A 19,287-nucleotide genomic window follows, 5' to 3' on the forward strand; every position below is an offset into this window, starting at 1 on the left:
TTAGCTCCTGTCTCTTTTAACAGCATTTAGCAGCCAAGACACTTGCTTTGTCCTGTGTTCCTGGTGCAGCTTGTTAGCAGTGTATTCTTCTGGTCCCATCCTGTGGCCACTTGTGTGCTTGCACAGGGTAGCACAATGGCCAGGTGCTGGGGCTGGTGAAGTGTAAAGTGCTTTGGAGTCCTGTAGAAGAGAAGGTGCCATGTTCAGGATGAGCACCTGCTTGGTTTTGGATATCTGCTGCAGTGATGTAATACCACTAGCACTGTATGTGAGGGAAGTGGTTACTTTCCTGTAAATGCTATTGTAACTTCCCTCATGGTCTCATCCTGTAAGAAGCCTCTACTCACTCAGTAGGAGATGCTTCACTCTAGCAGTGTCTTTTTGAGGACAATTTATCACCATACCCTCATTAAATACTAAATCATTGGTGCAGTTGTTTTGCTGAGGTCTGCAATGTAGACAGTTGCCCGTGGCCATGTGAACAAGTTAATGAGCTGAAGAGACCAGCAGGCCTTCCTTCAGTCCACAACAATGCTCTGGATGCAGCAGCAGATGGCAAATGTGCACACATGATGCAAGAAAGCATCTTTGTTTGGGGCCTGGGTTTTTTTCTTTCCCCGCCCTGTGCGTGTGTATAGGTCTAGCAGGAAGCCTGCTGCTCTCCTGGCAACAGCCACTGTCCCTCTGCCTCTCTTGCTCTGGGAGTTTGCAAGCATTTGAGCATCTTCTCAGGAGGCTGCCGGTGCTCTGGAGTTCACCTCGGCATGTTGGCCTGTGTGAGAAAACTACAGGTGGAGGTGAAGACACCTTTGGAAAGCAGGTTCTCTTCCTCACTTTTTCTGGGGATTGCTTCAAAACAGCCTTTTTGTCTCTTGCCATCCACCTTCTTTATATTTTGGAAAGGTTTTACATTGCAAAGTGGGCTATTAGGGAATGGTGGAAGAAGACCTTACTAATAAATTTTGAAAGTTGTCTGAAGCCATTTATGGACTGTATTTTGTAGTGTGTGTTAGGAGGAGCCTGTTCTGGTTTTGCTCTTTCATGTGACTGCTTCTGTACAAACCAGGGTGTCAGAAACACTGATACAAGTAGGGTTTGTTTGGGTTTTTTTTTGTTATGTTGATATCATGAGTACCATCTGATGGATGTGGATCAGGAATGGGAGAAGAGTTCTTTGCTGGTGTGATGAGCTTTGCTAGTTAGCACTTCTTTTGGTGATGAATGGACAGATATTTCTCTCTTTTGTTTTGTTTTGTTTTCTTCCTCTGATGTCATCTTTTCCCTAGTGCGTGGGGAATGGGCAGCTGGTATTGTAATGACCACATCAGAGGGCAGGGGTCACTGGAGGACAATAGGAAAAGCTTAGCTTTTCTTCCTCTGGGTGCTGTCAATTAAGTTGCAGGAAAATTGAAGGCAAAAGGGGTTACCACAGTTATTTAAATAATTTTTCCGTGTTTTCTGTCCTAATTAAAGCTTTGGCAAAATTATTACTGTGTGAACTTCGTTCAATAATAAGGATTACAGATAGAATAACAATATCCCAATTACATACATAGAAGCATGTATACCACTGGCTTTTATGTGCCATAGCAGTCTTGCCAGCTAGACATGTCTACAAGCCATAAGTACAGTGTTTTGAGACTGTAAGTGTTTTGGGGACCGTGGAGTATCTCTTTGCCAGGGCATGGTTTATATGCTTATAGAAGAATTTGTCTAACTTTGGAAGATCATTCATGTGGAAAAATTGACCTCAGGTCTAATAACTGGCTGCTTAGGGAGATCAGCTTCTCAGTGTTGTACATTATTAAGTTTCTGTTCTTATTTTAAAGTTTCCTTGAGACTGCTGTTTCTATCCCGGTTATTTGGGGCAAAAAGCAGGATTTGGGTGTTGACATTTCAGGGAATGTTCACATACAGGTGACCATAGAATATAATGTTGCAAGAAGGGTCATCTAGTCTGTCATTTTGCCCCAGGGCTGTCTGTGTCAAATGCAGAAGTACAGTCCTTGCCCTAAAAAATCTCACAACTTCAAGGGTCCAACAGCAATTATAAGAAGTCAAGGGAGTGGCAGGGTGTATACAGGCTCACTTCATGCACATTTAAGTGAGTTTGGATCCCCTGAAAAGGAGATACATCTGTAGTTATGGGGAACTGAAATGGGGCAGAGTGTTAGTGGTCAGTCTGTTTGTCATCTGTAACATGTTTCTGGGGAAGGTGGAAAAGAAGTGGCCTAAGGAGAAGTTTATCAGCACACAAGAAATTTAATCTTTTTGAGAAAATGAAGCACAGAGCCTGTATTGCAAAAGTCCCTACAAGACATGAAAACAGAGTTTCACTGATTGTTATAAGCTCTCTGTTTCTTCAACTCTTATGTCTATAGTCTGGTTATCTGGCAGAGACAAGCTGTGTTCATCAGCTAAAAGGTTAAATAGAGGAGATAACATATGGCTGATAGATCAGAGATACCTTTTCCAGGTTATTTAGTACCAGTGTAATGTCCTGAAATAATACACAGGAACCCTGTAAAGAATGGCATCTTACAGATGCCAAATAAAACAGACTGACCACAGTTTTAAATGGTTCTGTGACCCTTTTGGCATGAGTCATGGAACTGGCCTGGGACCTTGGCTAAACTCCCATTCAGATAGTCTTGTGAGTGCTGAGGTAGGATGATACATGCAGTGAAAATCTGGAGTGCTTTGAAGAGAAAGGTGCTGCATAAGCAGTCCCTGCTAATGTTTGGTCTATTGCCTGTCCTCTTGGTCCTTGCACCTGTTTTGAAGTTGGTTGTCCTTTTACTGTGATTGATGTCGTTGCAGCCTTTGTAATATACAACTTTCTCAGCCTCTGCTATGAGTACTTGGGAGGGGAGAGCTCCATCATGTCTGAGATCAGAGGGAAACCAATTGAGTGAGTATTTATTGTGCTTACAGCATGACGCTGTCCTCCTTCTGTGCCCATCTACTATTTCTCTATCCCTGTCCTGAAAAAACTGTGTCAGGTGGCAAATGTCTGCTGGAGCTGGGCAGCGTGGATGATGATGATTTACCAGTATCTTGCTCTGAGACAGATCAGGCTGATCACATCCTCTTAGGCAAGCTGGACTGATTCACAGTTTTTCTGGACATCTGCCTATTCCTTTGTTTATTTTCTTATTCCCTTCTCCACCTTTAAATCTTTTCTGTCTTCAGTTGATTGTGTGTCTCCTCTAGGATCTGTATTTCTCCCCATGCTGCTCAGTGACAAGAAAAAAAAAATTGCAGTGTATAGTCAGGATGTTGTTTTAGACACGTCTCTAGAAGAGGGTATGGCTGTAACTGCAGTCATTGTTGGAGAAAGCACCAGTCCTGCAACTTTGCTGCAGAGAGGTAGATAAAGATTTGCACACTTGCCCAAGTCTTGCTTGTGAACTCTTGTGTTGGTTCTTTCAGGTCTAGCTGTATGTACGGGACTTGCTGCCTGTGGGGAAAGACATATTCAATTGGATTCCTGAGATTCTGCAAACAGGTATGGGCTGGGACATTCTGCAGAAATTGTGTGAGGGTGGCAATAGTGCCTTTTGCTGCTGAATTTCTGAGATCTTTGAGGGGGGGCTCTAATAGCATTTTGAGAGGCCTGCAGACTTCTGAGAAGAGGAGGTGTTTCAGGGTTGGTTTGTTTGTTAAGAATGATTTAAATATGTTAAAAATGATTTTAACATTTTCTACTCAACCCCACGTGAGGAAGGCCTTAGTTTAAGACACAGGTTATCTTCTGGAAGTGATGATTATCCTAGGAAGAAACTCTTCATTTCTGGATGACAGAGGTCCCAGCTCTAAGAAATCGATGTCTGTGTTGTGTCGCAGACACCCCACAGTTGTGTAACAGCCTCCTGAATTCCCAGTGCTGCTGTTGTGGTTTGGAGCTGAGGAGGGGTGGAGGTTAAGGATGACACATTGCTTTGTAGGAGGAACCAAGTATTGCTCACCATGTGTGTCTGTCTGTGCTGAGCTGGGTATGTCCAGAGTGGGTGAATGGGGGAGGCCTAAACCTCTATACAGCCCTTGTCTGCTCATTGCAGGTCACTCACCTGTCATGAAACAGCAGGTGAATTTCAAGGCTTTGCTCACTTGCTGAAATGAACACAGGAGGTTTCTGTGGAAGCAGTGTGAAGCAGGTCTGGTTCTTTGAAAGGACTCAGATCACTGTAATTTCAGTCAGCAGATCTAGATATCTGCCCTGGCTTCTCCTGAACATCATGGCACATCTTCTGTGTTTTAGCAATATGCAGGAACATATCTGTTTTTGCATATCTGTTCTATTTGTCCCTGCCCCATATTTTGTCCTTACAGCTTTTCTGTTTTCTTGCCTCATACTTTTCTAGTCTGAGCCCAGTATGTTGCTTCGGCTGTTTCTCATAGGTTTCATCTGGGCACCCTTTGGTTGATTCACTGCATTACCTATTCTTATTGCTCCTAATGTTAATTTTTACCTTTTAAATATTTTGTAAGCAGATGTAACACGCATGAAAGTGAATGAGTGCTGGAGAAATAATTTCCCTTAGACTTCTTGCTTTTCATGTCCCACAGCTTCTTGCAGTCACTACCTGGTTTGCACATGTCTGTGTTTGGAAAGCTTGTTCAAAACAGTGAGGACTAGAAGCACACCTTGGGGAATGGGGAAGGTATATTTTTTCTGCTGGCCTCCACAAATCCCAGCTCATTTGGTAACTCTGTCTTTGGTAGATATTTTGCTTTCCTTTTGCTGGTATCTGGCAGCAGTTTTTTTACTCATGCCTGCCCTTTGCTATCTGCTAAGTCTGCACTCCTGCTGTGGAGGCTGTGAGTGAGGTGTATTGCAAAGAGATGCTTAAATACTTCCATCCTTCTTGACTTGAACTTAAATATTGTCTTGGTGAGAAATCGTTGATGCCAAGGTTCACTTTCTGGTACTTCTAGACTTCCTGGATTTTTGGGGAAGACCTTTCACGGCAAATTCCTGGGAAGGCTGGTGCAAAAGGGCAACAGAACAAATGTCAGTGCTGACCTGTGCAGTATCCACCATGGTGATGATCAGGAAGAGGAATGTGCTGAAAGGAACACCTTGCCCTTTTTAGCCCTGTTCTCAGTATCTCCAGCACTTCTTTTGCCTCCCATCACCACCTGGCCATTTTCTGCTCTTTCTGGTCCCCTTCATCCTGAAGGAATCTGTGTGTTGTAAATTTTTTCTTACTACCTTCACACCATCCCCCCACAACTTTTCTCAGGCCTGTTGTGGGTCAGTCAGTCTGCCTGTGTTGCCTGCAGACCACCAGCGGTGTGGTGGCGTGCGGCTGCCTGTGGTGTGAAGTATGAACAGTTTTCTTAAAGATGTCTTGATCAAGATTCTTTGCTGGGCCTCTGTCTGGTGACCCTCACACATGGGTCACACACCATCCATGTGCTTCCCATATGCTATAGCATCTTCTAGGGAAGCAGCTAAAAATAGTATGTGGTGGTTTGGATTGCAGGGAAATGGTTAAAATGTCCCCAGATCGGAAGGAGGGGAAGCTCAGAGGATGGAGTTGTTTACCAATTAACTTGACCTTTTCCAGTTCACATATTTAAAGTGACTCACTAACTGGCATGTGCTGGGGTTTTTAATCTCCTTGAAGTCTTATGACCACTAACAAATTGCATCGTATCCAAAGCAATTATTACTGTTTGGTTTTACCCTCTTGCCATACATAGCCCTCCCCACATGCACACGGGTCAGCACCTACCCAGGCTCTTCCAGCCTCCTTCAGGGAGACACAGGTCACATCTCTTCAGGGAGACATTTTTAGTGCCATAAATCTTTCCTTTTTTTTAGGACTTTGAAGTTCAACATCTGCAGAAAGTTGAGGAATGCGGTGGCTTTGAGAGAACACTCAGTCCCAATAGGAGCAGTAGTTTATACAGGCAGAATAGATAGAGCTGATCCCAAGTGCCACAGAATCTTTGGGGAGATTCAGTAAAGGTCATGTGGATGACAACAGAATAGCTCTTAACTTGTGTGTGTCAACACACATTGCTGTGTTTACAAAATGCCTTAATATTGTAGCCGTTGTCAAAAATTCCTCCTCAAACCGCGGGGTTCCCCTCTGATGCAGGGGACTTTCTTGCCTGACTTTGTGACAACTATGGACTGGGGTTTGCTTTACCTTCCCCAATATGTCTCTGTTAAACTTGCTGTGTCTGTGCCATAGCATAGTGTGAGATTTTTTTGTTTTTCATACTGTTACAGTGCATAAATGTGCTGCAGCACAGCCTGTGAAAAGCAGCTCTGGAAGAATGGGGCTGACAGCTTCTAGGAACAACCCTACAGAGAGGCTTTTCTTCCCATTCTGGACAAGTAGATAGCACATGTACATCTTCTGAAACTCCTTCATCTCCTTTTGGGTGCTGCAGTCCTCAAGCACAATCAGTTAGCAAGTGGCAGGGTCAGACGTCTCGTTGGGGCTGGATTGTGTTGCCTTGCTGAGTAGTCCCAGTGGACACTCCATTGTGATGCTGTTGGCAGCTTGTCCTCTTGTACCACCTACCTTCTCATTCTTCCCCTCTTTCCTCCTGTAGGCTACCCTGCAGTTCTGTGTGGTGAAGCCCCTCATGGCGATCAGCACAGTCATCCTTCAGGCCTTCGGCAAGTACCAGGATGGTGACTTTGAGTAAGTTTATTTATTTAGCATGCAAGATTTGGCTGTCCTTTCTCTGCCTGGCTTTGCTTATTGTCCGTGTGTGTGCTGGGAAAAGGTGGGAGTACATGGGTTGATGTGCATGAGAAAAGAAGGCAGAGGTAGCCCTCTATTAGTTTCATATTTCTTCTACCTTGGTTTGGGAGTGGGAATGGGACAGGGAAGCAGGAAAGAAATGGACTCTTGGAACTTTCCACAAGTGGAAAACATGCTGAAGTTTCAGGCATTCATATATATCTTCTCTTTTCAGTGTAACCAGTGGCTACCTCTATGTGACGATCATCTACAACATCTCTGTCAGCCTGGCACTGTATGCCCTCTTCCTTTTCTACTTTGCCACACGTGAGCTGCTCAGTCCCTATAGCCCAGTCCTCAAGTTCTTCATGGTGAAGTCTGTCATCTTTCTGTCCTTCTGGCAAGGTGAGCTGCTTTTCCCTTACCTTGGTAGACACAAAGAGCTCTCTGCAGGGGCTCAGGCACAAGAGCAGATGTTGATTAACAGACAAAATGTCTTTCTGTATTCCATTTGGTTTATAGTCATTCATTGCTTTTCTCTGGGAAAGCTGTTTTGCTCAGTTTAATTTTTGTTTATATGCTCCTGAATTCTTATTATCCCTGTGTGTGTGTGCACAAGAACATGTATTTGGCAAAATCAGCTGATAGGGTGAAGAGTTCTCTGCATTCCTGAAACAATCATAAAGCACAAGCTGCCAACATTTTATCTGCATGCTGCCATTTTATTGATTAAAACAACACATCTAAGAAGTTTTAGTGTTTTTTTTAGTGCTCTATAAATAAAATTTTAACGGTATGTCTGTGGTGTATGTGAAGGAGCAAGCTGGCTGGATGCAGTGTGTTCTGCCACAGAAACACTGCTGGGAGAAGGACACTCAGAATTCATACACATGAAGCAGAAGCAGAGTCGGAAAGTTGAAATTCCACCTAAGCTTAGTGCTTCTGACTAATTGGCTCTAAGCATTTCCCTGTTCAATGCCCTACTTAGGTTTACTGAGTTGCACTTCAAAGACTAATTGAGTAGGAACTTAGGTGGAATTCAGGCTGTTGTAGTATAGCCCATCCTCCCTGTTTACAGACAAACTAATAAGCTGGTTTATCATCTTGAGGCATCTGGTCACACACTTTGTCTTCCCTGAAATTCTTCAGCCACTAAGCTGTGGACAGGGAGAAACCTCTTTCTTACAGTGGTGTGTCAAAAACACTAATACGCTTAAATGAAAAATTCTGTTAACTTCAGTTTTTGTTCTAGCTAGTGCAAGTGCTGATGTTGCAAAATGTGGAATATGTCAAAATTTTCTTAAGAAAGTATGTTCTTTGGTGTTTGATCTCTGTATGCTTTCAAGTCTAATCAACAAGAAAAGAGGTTTAATCTGTGAAACAGGAGCTAACAAACAAGCTCCAAGTGATGTCCAAGTGTTAGAAAGATTAATTACTTGACAGTAGAACTGCCTTGTTAAGGTTTAGGGATCAGCATTTTTCAGTGACCTCAGGGGAGGTTAACAAAGCTTGGGAAGAGGGATGTACCACAGATAGTGGACACGAAGAATGCAGAATTTACAGGCCACAAAGACATTTGGCAGAACCCCCAAGGTAAGGAAGAAACTAATAAAGACAGCTCGGCAACTGTGCTGAATCAGCTCCAACAGAGTAAAAGGTAATTCTGGCAGGGGGCGATCGTGGCCACTGACCCAAGAAACCACTGACTCAAAAGGAGAGAGAGACTGAGCATACAGACTAATTAGTGTGAGCAGGGAGAGGTTCATTAACCAATAGAAGACATAATACTAATTAAAAGAGAATTAGGTATTTTTTAGCCAAGGAACATTAGTGGCTTTGTTTGGTAAAATGTATAAATAGCAAAAAGCTTAGGTAGTATTCATGCTAGCTTTGTGGATTTGCCAGCCAGCACCCCTTTCTATGCAGATCTGTAAATAAGCCAAATACCTTGACTCTGTGTGGATTGGCCTCTTGCACACTGTGTGAAAGAACCTGTTTTGGGACAACACCGAGATCACAGGGTTGCTTACAGAAATATCTGACTCCTCTTATCCTTTTGGACTTGATTAAGTCCTACAGCAGTTAGTTCCACAGTTTATGTATCAGTTGAGGATAGAAGAGGATCAGTGTTTGAACATTCTTTGCCTTAAATGTATTTGTCTAATTTTATTCTTCCTTTCTCTGTTGTACAAGTGACCATAGGTGCGTGTTTGTAGCCCACTCTGTTTGTAGCTCCTGTGGTAAGTGGGCTTGTGTCTAGGACATACAGCACAAACAGCTATTTCCATTCTTTGCAGTTACTGTGAGACCATGTTTTCTGCATGTTTACATGAACTTATTACTTTGTTTAGGGATGCTGTTGGCCATCTTGGAAAAGTGTGGTGCCATCCCCAAAATTCACTCTGCTAATGTGTCTGTGGGTGAAGGCACAGTAGCTGCTGGCTATCAAGACTTCATCATTTGTGTGGAGATGTTCTTTGCAGCCATTGCCCTGCGCCATGCCTTCACATACAAGGTGTATGTGGACAAGAGAATTGATGCCCAAGGTAGGAAGCATGCCAGTGCATATGGCTTGTCTCTTTGGCAGTGAGACTGGGTGGAGACTAGTCCCTCAGGCAGCCAGCACACTGATATGATGCCCAACCTGATAGCTTGGAAAACACCATATCCCCTCCTGTGTGGTGTCTGAACAGATTTATTGTGCAACAGCTCTCCAGGGCAGAAACCTTGCCTGAATTGCACTGTTCCCTTTTCAGTTCCCCAGTATGCCACCCACGACAACTTGCTGCAGACCTGAGGGCTGTAAGATGTTGCATTGTTTCGGTAGAATGGGTTTGTCCTTCTTCCTGTTTCCCCAAAGGGGAACTCCATTGCTTCAGATTGTGTAACAGACTGAAGGCAGGAGGGACAGGGCCTAAAACAGGCTCTGTTTTGAATCTGGCTTGGGAAGATGAGGCTGTGCTTTGGCAATATGTTTGTCATGGATGAGGAGGAGGAGGATCTTCCTGTAATGACTTTGTGAGGGCTGGGCTGCTATAAGGAAGATTCTTATTTTGGGGAAGAGCAAGATGGATGTTATCTCTGGGAAAGGGGGGTTTTGTGCCTAGTGTGGAAAACATTATAGTCTATGCAGTGTTTTCCAAATAAAGGGATTCCTTTGTCCTGGGGGAGATCTGTGCCGAGGTGCTGGAACACAGCAACCCTTGGGGCGGTGTCAATGTGGGTGACCATCCCAGCCAGCCCCAGAGGTTTTGGAAGAACAGTGGTTGCAGTGGGGGGAGATGAGATCTATGGGTGATGAAAGGGTAAACTACAGGTCAGTACAGTGGGGAATGTTTCTGTGGTGGGACTTGTTCAGTTCTTGTTATTTCCTCTTTCTCTGTCTCTGTCTTTCTCTCCTCTTCCTTTTATCTCTCCCTTGCTTTGGCCACTGGTCCCTGATGCAGCTGTTCCATCATATGGGCCATACGGTAGGTACAGCATGCTTTGTGTGTTTGTCTCAGTTGGTATTTAGCTGGGATGCTGTTATCTCCTGATTCCCAGCCTGCCTACAGCCTGCCCTGTCCCTTGTTCCCCTTTCCTTGCAAGTCTGTGACTCCACTGCCTCACACAGCTGCTTTAGGGTTGTCTGGATTACAAGTAGTGAAACAGCTGTATGGGCATTAATGCATAGCTTTAGAGCATTTGTGTCAGAGCTGTGGGACTCTCTCTCCTGAAGAGTTGTGCAGGCTCTCAAAGGAGCTGCTCTCACCCCAGCCTCCCTTCACTTTTATAATTGCCACAGATGATCAGCATACTTTGGTTCTCTAGGGAGCTCATCCCCAGAACTGAGCAGAGCCAGAAGCCCACACTGGAAAAGGAACCTAGAAGCCATGAGACATGGCAGCTCCTAGAAGGGGACACAGCTTCCCTCTGTGCTTAGCACTTGGGTGGTACATTCTCCATCTGCTGCTTTCTTCATGGTGTCAACATGACACATGGGGTAGTTCTGCCTCTAGTACTGCCTGTTTCCCTCCTTTCCTTACTTTGTGCTGCTTTTTACTTGTATGATCTCTTTCCCATGGGCACTTCGATACTACCTAGCAGTCTTAATTTGCAGTGAGTGGAATGGCAAATGCCCTTTCTCCTATATTTTTAGAATTTACTTAGTTTTTGTCTTCTGAAATTGTTAGAGGAGCACCTCCCTACCTGACTGTATTCATTGCACACCCAGGCCAGCACCAATAGTGTGTAGTGGAGGTTGTCACTGTGGGTGTGTCTTGTTCTCATAGTATGTCCCCCATTTGGTGCTGTGGTGGATTCACTTGGCTCACAGTGTCTGGGTTTAGGAGCACCACTGTTAAAACTCAACGCTATTTGTGTGGCATTTCCTCAGCAGCTGCTTAAGGAAGCCTGTAACGCACCTTTTGCGGGATCTAGGACTGCATGTCCCCTGTTCTCCTTACCTTCATATTAAGGAGTGTGGGGAAGGCAGCAGTGTTCTTTACTTGCCCCTTCCTGTCTTATCCAAACAGGTCGCTGTGCTCCCATGAAGAGCATCTCCAGCAGCCTCAAGGAGACCATGAATCCCCATGATATTGTCCAAGATGCGATCCACAACTTCTCTCCAGCCTACCAGCAGTACACCCAGCAGTCGACACTGGAGCACGGTCCTCCCTGGCGCAATGGCAGCCATGTGATCTCGCGCTCCCACAGCTGCTCCGGTGCCCGTGACAACGAGAAGACCCTCTTGCTGAGCTCCGATGATGAATTCTAGGAGGGGAAACTGCTAGCACAGGCTGTCATTTTCCTTCTTTTTTTTTTTTTTTTAATAATTTATTAAAGCAGAAACAAGTCATATCACTTCCTAGAGAGTAAAGATTGCAGAAGTGGGCACTTCCCATTAGCTTTTGTGGGTACGGACACAATGAGCAATGCAGAGGTGGCAGAATGGCCAGGACTCCATGCTCGAGCCCATTCCTTATGGCAGCAATCAATTTGAATTGATTCAAGCAAAGCTCCAGGGTTTGGGGCTCTGGCTTCCCCCACCTGCCCAGCTTGGTGTGGAGTGTGACTGACCAGAGCCTAGAGTTGTAGCCAAAAATATTTTTGGTTTTTTTTCCTAACAGGACAACCTGACTGCTTTCTATTTCTTTTCCTGAATGCTTGATGTAGGCACAGTTTTCTCCCCAGCTCCCTGGTACTAACATCTCTGTGATCCTTGGGAAATAGGATGGGGATACAGCCATAAGCGTTCCTGGCGACCAGACCAGAGACTGGTCTTTCTAAATAGCCATTGCCCTGAGTGCTAAGTAAGGAACATCTGTCCCCACCCTCCTGAGCACCTAGTTATGAGTCCTGGAGTCACTTGAAGGAGCAAAGGGGAAAAGTACAGGGCTTTCTTCATGTTCCTTGGCTCCCTGCATCCCCAATAGCTATAAAAGCTTGTTGAAGCTCAGTGGGGATGGAATTATCTTTTTGCAAGGCTGGAGTTTTTTAATCACCAGGTGTCCAAGCTTCCCATCTCCCTGGCGTTCCTGTGACAGGAAGCCTCCCTGGAGCATCTTTCTCCTGCTAACAAGACTCAGGACTGGCTATGATAGATGGTGGAAGTTTGTAGAGCTCCGGCCCCTTCACCCTTCTTTGGGAAGGGAAGATATGTAAACACAAAACCAGTTTTTCTTCTTGTTTCCTGTCCCCCAGCATCACATCTGCCCCTGTTAGAGGTAGCTGCCAGAGCAGGTCCTGGTCTCTCACAGGTAGCTCTCCCCATGCTCATCATCACTGACTTTCCCTGAGCTACACAAGTTTCACCCTTAGGCTGGAATATTCAGGAAGGAATGTCGCACAGTCCTTTGTTTTTTATCTCTAGCTGTTCTGGGGCAGACTGGAGCAGACTTGAAACCTGACATGACCTGGCTGGTCAAATTTGTCCCTTTTATTTTCTCAGGCAGCAATTACTGCTGCTGCACATTTCACAGGCTCTGCTGCACCTGCAGTGCTATCAAGGGTGGAACCAGCATCCATGGAAGTGGGAGAAGTTTCCCATTGCTTCTGTTGGGTTTTGGATGAACCCATGTGTACTTAGTGGAGCCAAAACAAAAGCGGTCCCTCTGTAGATCTGTCCAGGGACCAGGAAATGCCTCTTGCTTGCTTAAAATTATCTAGGAGAAAAGTGGGCAGCATGCTCAAGTGCTACAGCTCAGATGCTCCTACCTGCAAGGAGGAAGCAAAATTGAGAGATTGGAGCAAGCTGCTGTGTTCAGCTATAGTTTCTCCGTTCCTCTCCTGCTTTATGCCTCCCCTGCTGAGAGCAGACCTGTGTGATTTTTGATTGCTCCTTGCTGTCCTGCTAGGAGAACTGGAGTCTGGTTTACTGCTTGGAGTTTACCTTTCCATTTGTTTTCTGATCCATCTGCTTGTTCACTGAGTGTCTCAGAAGTGACAGTGAATGAAGAGCACCACATTTATTCAGCACCTCTGCCCAAGCTGAGCAAAAGGGCTTGAAGAGAGGCAGGTTTGCTCCCTGCTGTGAGGATCAGATAGGGGAAAGCTTAAGGATAGTGCTTGCTCCTGTACTGATGTTTCTGGGGGATGGTGAAGCAGGTGAGAGCAGCAGTACTGTTGAGGGAGCTGGAGGGAGGATCACTCCAGCTTCTCTGGAAGGATCTGTGGAGGATCTCCACAGCTTCTCTGCTGCTGGATTTCCCCATTCACACACATCCTGCAATGCCATGCTGTTGGTTATTAATTTTCCTAAGTTTGTGACTGCTTAATTAGACATGCAAACGCACTCTGCCAGGCTTTGTGTGGGCTTGGTGTAAAATTTCCTCATGCATAAGCTGCCTGGAAAGCAGGGCTGAAGGTTGAATAGACTTTGCTTCTGTTTTCTATGGCTTTGATTAATATTCCTTTAATGTGAGATACTGATTTTACTCTCTCTTAGGAAAGTGGGGCATGGGACATGATCCTATCCTCCGCTTTCTTTGCATTTGCAGGCCTTGATGATGTCCCAGTATCACTTGGTTATTGCCCCCAATCTTTGCATTTGGGTGGCTGAAATCTGTGTGATTGCCCCATTGAGCACGAAGATGGTCTAGGCTTAGAGAAGCATGTCTTAGAACTTATTTTGAAATGTTTCCTGCATACATATATATATATATATATGCATATATATATATATATATATATATGCACTGTGCAGAAGATCTGGATATTCTCAAAGCATCCTGTGTGTAATGGATTCAAGTATAACTCTTTTGCACCAGCTGCCTTTGGAGGAGCCTGGTGAGCTAGTACCCAACAAGCCAGCTGCCCTACTTTATAATTTTTTATATATATATATATATATATATATATATATATATATATATATATATATATATATATATATGTGTGTGTGTGTGTGTTTTTAAGCACCACACAAAATCATCCATCACTGAGCTTCCTGCTGTTCCTCATGACTGGCAAATGCCAGAAGAAGCACTGGCTCTGAAGCCACTTTATGTTGGAGGAACAAATGTGAGATCCAGAGCTTGAGACCAAGAAGGCCAAGGCATCCATGGTCTTGTCAGTCTGCTCATGGTAGCCCAGGACCCAAGAAATGTGCTGGTTCCAGGAGTAGACCCTTGGAGCTGCTCTCCCTCACCTGCTTCTGCTCTCCTTCCTTCCTTCCTTCCTTCCTTCCTTTTTTGTTTACTATGTAACATACCCATGGGATTTGTTTATTATTTTTCCATATAGAGTAGTTCTTTGTATATAAATGACTGAAAAAAAGTATGATAAATAAGACAGAGTCACCTAGTTTTGTACCTATTGTGTTTAACTGATGTGAGCTCAGCGACAAGCCGCTCTCTATTTTGGTCTTTGTGACATTATACTCCGCAGAAATGAGCAAATATGATGACAAATAAAAAATATAGAGATAATATAGATTGTACTTAAGCTGCCTCTGTGTGGTGCTGTCTGGGTGACTTCTCTGAGTTTTTCCTCCTTGCAGGGACTGAGGCTTGGTGGGTCAGGATCTCTTGTCCTCTTCTCGGAAGGAAAGCTCCAGATGTCTGTGTAGGAGCTGATGGAGAAGCATCACTGCAACACCCTGGGCTGAGACACCACTGCTGGCCCAAGGCAGGAGTAAAACCCATTCATCAAAAACCTGGAGTAGAGATGAATCCTTTCTTAGGTTCTCACTGTGAAACACTAATGGGAGGGAGAGGGCCCCAGCAAACAATGGCTTTGGGATTTTCTTCCATGAGCAGTGTTTGGGGCTGGGGCCATTTTCAGTGGCAGAGGGAATGGGAATGTCAAGCCTCCAAACCATCCTGAGTGCTGCAGCCTTCTGGGGACCTGGCCCACCTGGGAATTTGGAACATGCTCACCACTTCCAGCTCAGCTCTGAGGAAGGGTGGCTTTTCCACACAGGGAGGAGGTCTGGCTTCATCTCCCGATAAGGTGCCTTCCACACTTCTTCCCCTTCTGCCATCTGTGGGTAGCTCACTACTTTTTTCCTTGCTGTTTACAGGTAAGGTGATAAGGTCACTCAACAGTGAAGTTTTTGGGCACAGATGCCCTGCACCTGGTCCAAGGACAGCCTGGAAGGAATTTTTGTAGTGAAAAGCATTATCTTTCCCAGGAAAAGCTGATTCAGCACAGCTGCACTGCTCCTGAAAGCAAGTACTTTGGGGGGTGGTATTCAGCATTAAGCATGCTTTTTTAGCCCTTTTCTCTCAGAGACTATAAATCTGGTTTTGTCCTAAAAAGCCATGAGCTATCCCCCATCCCATCTTTTTTGGGCATATTCTTAAGCCTGTCCTGCAGCAAAGCCAGAGGGAGACAGAAAACCTGACATGGCTCTGTCTCAATTTCAAGAATGACCAAACACACTCTCGCTGTGGAAAAAAAAAAAAAAAACAACTTGCTTTATTTGTAAAGTCTACAAAATACAGTGGAATCGGGTAGGACACATACTGTAAGTCAGAAAATAAATAAGTTTTTTTTGCTCTATATAAGTATAAGATAAAATGTGATTTGCATATATAAAATATAAAGTACGGCTCTGTACCAACATCCTGGCTGTGCCGAGAGGCGGAATGGCAAAGAGGACGTGAAAATAACTTATGTTCGTGCAATAAATAAACCCAAGAGGAGTTGGGGTGGGGGATGCCAACAACAGTGCCCCATCCAGGAGTGGCAGGCACCTCTACAGGGAAGAATGGAGGCTGCAGCCGAGGGCGGCTGGCGTGGCAATACCCAGGCAAGGGCAGAATGGAGGGTGGGGGAATCATCTACAGCAGCAGAGCCCACGATGGACCTGCCTCCTGCTCCCTCCCCTGTGCTGCCTGTATTTAGCGAACCCAGCTCTTCTCCAGCCTTTCAGCCTGCTCAAGAGCAAGTTGTCCCACACCGGTGTCCAAGCTGGAGGAAAACCAAAGGGAGGAGCCTACCTGCCTGCCAGGCAGCTCCAAGGAGCAGGGATGCTCTCTGCCCCTACTTCCCACCTCCTGCACCTCCACATCTCTGACTCTGAGGGCCGGGACTACCTTTCCATGGGCTTTGTAGGTGGTGCAGCACCGGGGAGGACTTGGTGGGGCCATACAAGCTGGCCTGTGCTGAGCAAAACAGTGTTTATCTCTGCTCCAGCTGCCTCTGCTTCCTTCCTGCCGGTGCTGCTGCATTTCAGACACCCAGCCAGGCTGAGTGTCCTGTCAGCAGGAAGAGGCATGAAGGATGTGCATGATAGAGAAAGATAAAACTGCACCACTGCTTCTCCCCTTTGTGGACACAACAGCCTTGGCTGACCCACTCACATGTCCCAGCTCCCCCCTGCCCAATCACTGTCACCTCTGGGGTCCCCCAGCACCACAAGCTGCCACAGTGCTTTCCCATTCCATTCACCCGTACCAGGCATTAACATGCAGCCACTTTATCTCCCCCTCTGACCTGCTAACCTTCCCTTGCCATCTGCATCCCCAGAGATTTCAGACATGCTGCCACTTCCCCCCCTGCTCCAGCTGTGGTCCAGGTTGTCTGCCCAATGCCGATACCCTTCTATCATGCCTTCTTCCCCTACACTGCAAAACCTCTCTCTTCTTTTCCCTTTCTGGCACATGCTCTTGGGACTGCCTGGCCCACATTTAGTTCTCCCATGCCCTCTCAGAAAAAAGAGGCACCTGGCATTTTCCTACCAGCTTGGAGCTGTGGGATGCTTCCCCACTGCTGCCTGTGTGGGTTCGCTCTCTCCTGTCTGCACACCCAAGAGGGGAGGGGGCTATGGGGGCCACCAGTGAGGTCCTGTCCTCCATCCAAGCACCCACATAGCATCAGCCCTCCCTACATGGGGGAGCTGGAGGTCAAGGGATGGGAGAAAGAGGATTTTGGGCACAGGTCCTGACAGAGAGGAGGTTGGGGAAGGGCTGGGAGGCAATTCATGGGGAAGGCACCCCGGGGAGGACTGTGTCCAGCCGGGGGACAGAGGCCAGCACTAGGAGTAGGCGGCCTGGTTGGTGCCGGACTTAACGATGGTGATGACACTGGCGGTAGCCACTTTGGCGGGGGGCCCGTGAGTGGCCACGGTGCGGGCAAAGCCCTGCAGGGCCTCGTACTTGCCACGGAGGGTGTCAAGCTCCAGGCGCATGGCAGCGTTCTCCCGGGCCAGCTTGTCCACTTCCCACTCCAGCTCCATCTTCTGCTTCTGCAGCTCTTCCTTCTGGCAGACACGCTTCACTCGGCAGCTGGCAGCATAACCCCGGTTCTTCAGTGTCCGACGACGCTGCTTCAGCCTCGCCACCTCCTCCTTGGAGAGGCCCCGCAGGTGGTGGTTGAGTTCCCGCACTGACAGCCCCATCAGCTCCTCATCCGATAGCAGTGGAGTGTTCTCCCCCAGCTCCCGCTTCACCTGCCAGAGAGAGGGGTGGTTGCCTGAGACTCCCAAAACCAGCCCCCTGACTCCCATGCCCCTGTTCCCACTGGTGCTCACCTTCAAAGCCTTGCTGGAGAGCCCGTCTGCAGCCATCCTTTCCTTACTCCGCCCCTGCTGAGCAGCCAGGAGAAAAGCCGGTTACTGCCAGCCCCATGTTCCTCACCTCAGAAGAGAGGACACCAGCCCTGCTGGTCCCCTGCCCGCTGCCCACATCCCCCCCACCCCGGGCCGCATGACTCATCCCACTCCTTTTGAAAAAGTACATAGTAATAATATTAATAGCAATGATGACTGCAAGCAATAATAATAATGGGGCAAGGATGGACCTCCCACTCTCCTTCATCCCATCACGAGACGGTTGGGATGCTGTTCTGCCCAGGGAACTCAAAATGCCCTGCTGGGAAGCCAAGCCTTTCCCGCGGGGAGGAAACACGGGCGAGATCCGCCTGGGGCTGAAGGGAAAGTAAAAGCAGCAGCCCCACCGAGTGACACCGTGGCGAAGTCACCCAGTCGGAACCCGTGCGGAGATGCTGCCCCACCGCCCGGCGAGAGCACTGCGGGTCCCGGTGCAAGCGTCGGGTGTCCCCAGGCTCCGGGGGCGGGCGAAGGGTCGCGGTCACGAAGCGCAGGCGGGTGAGAAGTGGCCGCCCCGTGATTCAGCAGCCCCGGGGTGAAAGTCATGGAAGCGGCGCTTGCCCCTCGCCGATGGCCGGTCCCTCCCCGTCCCCGGGTTCGGAGAGTGAGGAGGGGTCCGGGACCCCGGACTGCAGCCCAGCAGCCTCTCCGCACCTCGGGAAACCCCGGTCTCGTTAGGAGAGCCCTCGGAGGGACGAGGGGGGCCGGGACGGGGCCGAGAGCGCCCCGAGAGGAATGAGGGGCTGGAGGGGGGCGGCGGGAAAGGTGGAGCCGGGCCGGCTGGAAGCTGATGCAATCCGGGCCGGGGATCCGCCGCCGGAGCCGGAGGAGCGGCGGCGGATCCCTCCAGGGCGGTGGCCGGGAATTGGAAAGGAAGAACGGACGGCCCCGAGCGCGGTTTGGCCGGCCGGCCCCCCCCGGCCCGTTCTCCCCAGCCCTAGTCCCGGTCCCGATCCCCGCCTTCGGTGGCCGCAGAGAGGCCTCCAGCCGGTGCCGGACCCCGCCGCCCCCTTCTCCCGGCCGCCCCGCGGGGGGCGAAGCCGAGGCGGGAGCGGAGGGGCCGCTCCGGCCGGCGCTCACCTGGCGGCTGCGCTGGTCCCGTGGGGCCGCTGCCGGGTCAGGGCGTCGGGCGGCGCCTCCAACCTCGCTCCCCGCGATTACTCACCCGCGGATTCTTTTCATTCATAAAAACACAGTCATGAGGTGACGTCACCCTCGCCACGCCCCCTCGCCGCCGCTGCCGCGCGGGGCGGCCGCTGCCCTTAAAGCGCCCCGCGGTGCCAGCACTCCTCGCACGCTGCCAGCGCACAGCGCACCGTGAACGCGGCCGCGCTCCAACAGCTCTGGCCTGAACTCGAGCTCAGGGGTGGCGCACGACCGATGACCGGCCCTGCCGGCAGCAGAACGCCCCACCGAAACGGGCCGCTACCGCTTTAAGAAGGGCGGCCCCATCCCTGTCGCCCCGCCCCCCACAAAGATGGCGCCTTCCGCCCTCCTCCCCCGGCGAACGGTGGGCGCGGCTTTAATCCCGCCCCATGGCCCCGCCCC

The 19,287-nt window shown here is 48.2% G+C and overlaps 2 protein-coding genes across 12 annotated transcripts in view; one reads left to right on the plus strand and one right to left on the minus strand.

Annotated features, from left to right (window-relative positions):
- The window catches only part of TMEM184B (transmembrane protein 184B), a 31,812-nt gene extending 16,062 nt beyond the window's left edge, over positions 1-15,750 (plus strand). For 3 of the 8 annotated variants that reach the window (XM_053944013.1, XM_053944017.1, XM_053944009.1), the window contains exons 4-9: positions 2,821-2,911; positions 3,433-3,508; positions 6,574-6,665; positions 6,943-7,112; positions 9,059-9,253; positions 14,686-15,175. In XM_053944013.1, the coding sequence (XP_053799988.1) occupies positions 2,821-2,911; positions 3,433-3,508; positions 6,574-6,665; positions 6,943-7,112; positions 9,059-9,253; positions 14,686-15,011 (950 nt within the window). In that variant the 3' untranslated portion in view covers positions 15,012-15,175. Of the gene's footprint in view, positions 1-2,820; positions 2,912-3,432; positions 3,509-6,573; positions 6,666-6,942; positions 7,113-9,058; positions 9,254-10,153; positions 10,178-11,221; positions 14,626-14,685; positions 15,176-15,207 lie in introns of those variants that run through there. The other 5 variants (XM_053944011.1, XM_053944016.1, XM_053944012.1 and 2 more) reach the window with 4 other exon arrangements.
- A 15-nt stretch (positions 15,751-15,765) lies between these two features.
- MAFF (MAF bZIP transcription factor F) lies at positions 15,766-19,055 on the minus strand. Of its 4 annotated transcripts, none has more exons than XM_053944022.1 (3): positions 18,820-19,055; positions 17,662-17,715; positions 15,766-17,580 (listed from the first exon to the last, which is right to left on the minus strand). In XM_053944022.1, exons 2-3 carry the CDS (start codon positions 17,695-17,697, stop codon positions 17,167-17,169), a joined length of 450 nt encoding a protein of 149 aa, XP_053799997.1. In that variant the 5' UTR covers positions 17,698-17,715; positions 18,820-19,055; the 3' UTR covers positions 15,766-17,166. The 4 variants fall into 4 exon arrangements, with proteins under 4 accessions (XP_053799997.1, XP_053799996.1, XP_053799999.1 ...); XM_053944021.1 differs by having other exon boundaries at positions 17,662-17,718; positions 18,820-19,054; XM_053944024.1 differs by lacking the exon at positions 18,820-19,055 and adding an exon at positions 18,394-18,788 and having other exon boundaries at positions 17,662-17,718.
- Between the last annotated feature and the right edge of the window lie 232 nt (positions 19,056-19,287).

This window comes from Vidua chalybeata, chromosome 5 (assembly GCF_026979565.1).
Source record: "Vidua chalybeata isolate OUT-0048 chromosome 5, bVidCha1 merged haplotype, whole genome shotgun sequence".
NCBI lineage: Eukaryota > Metazoa > Chordata > Aves > Passeriformes > Viduidae > Vidua > Vidua chalybeata.

Excerpts from the sequence above, each read along its gene's own strand:
- MAFF (XM_053944022.1), bottom strand. The coding sequence starts at position 17,697 with ATGGCTGCAGACGGGCTCTCCAGCAAGGCTTTGAAG. Across the intron at positions 17,581-17,661 it reads TCTCCAGCAAGGCTTTGAAG|GTGAAGCGGGAGCTGGGGGA; the intron begins GTGAGCACCAGT and ends TCTCTCTGGCAG.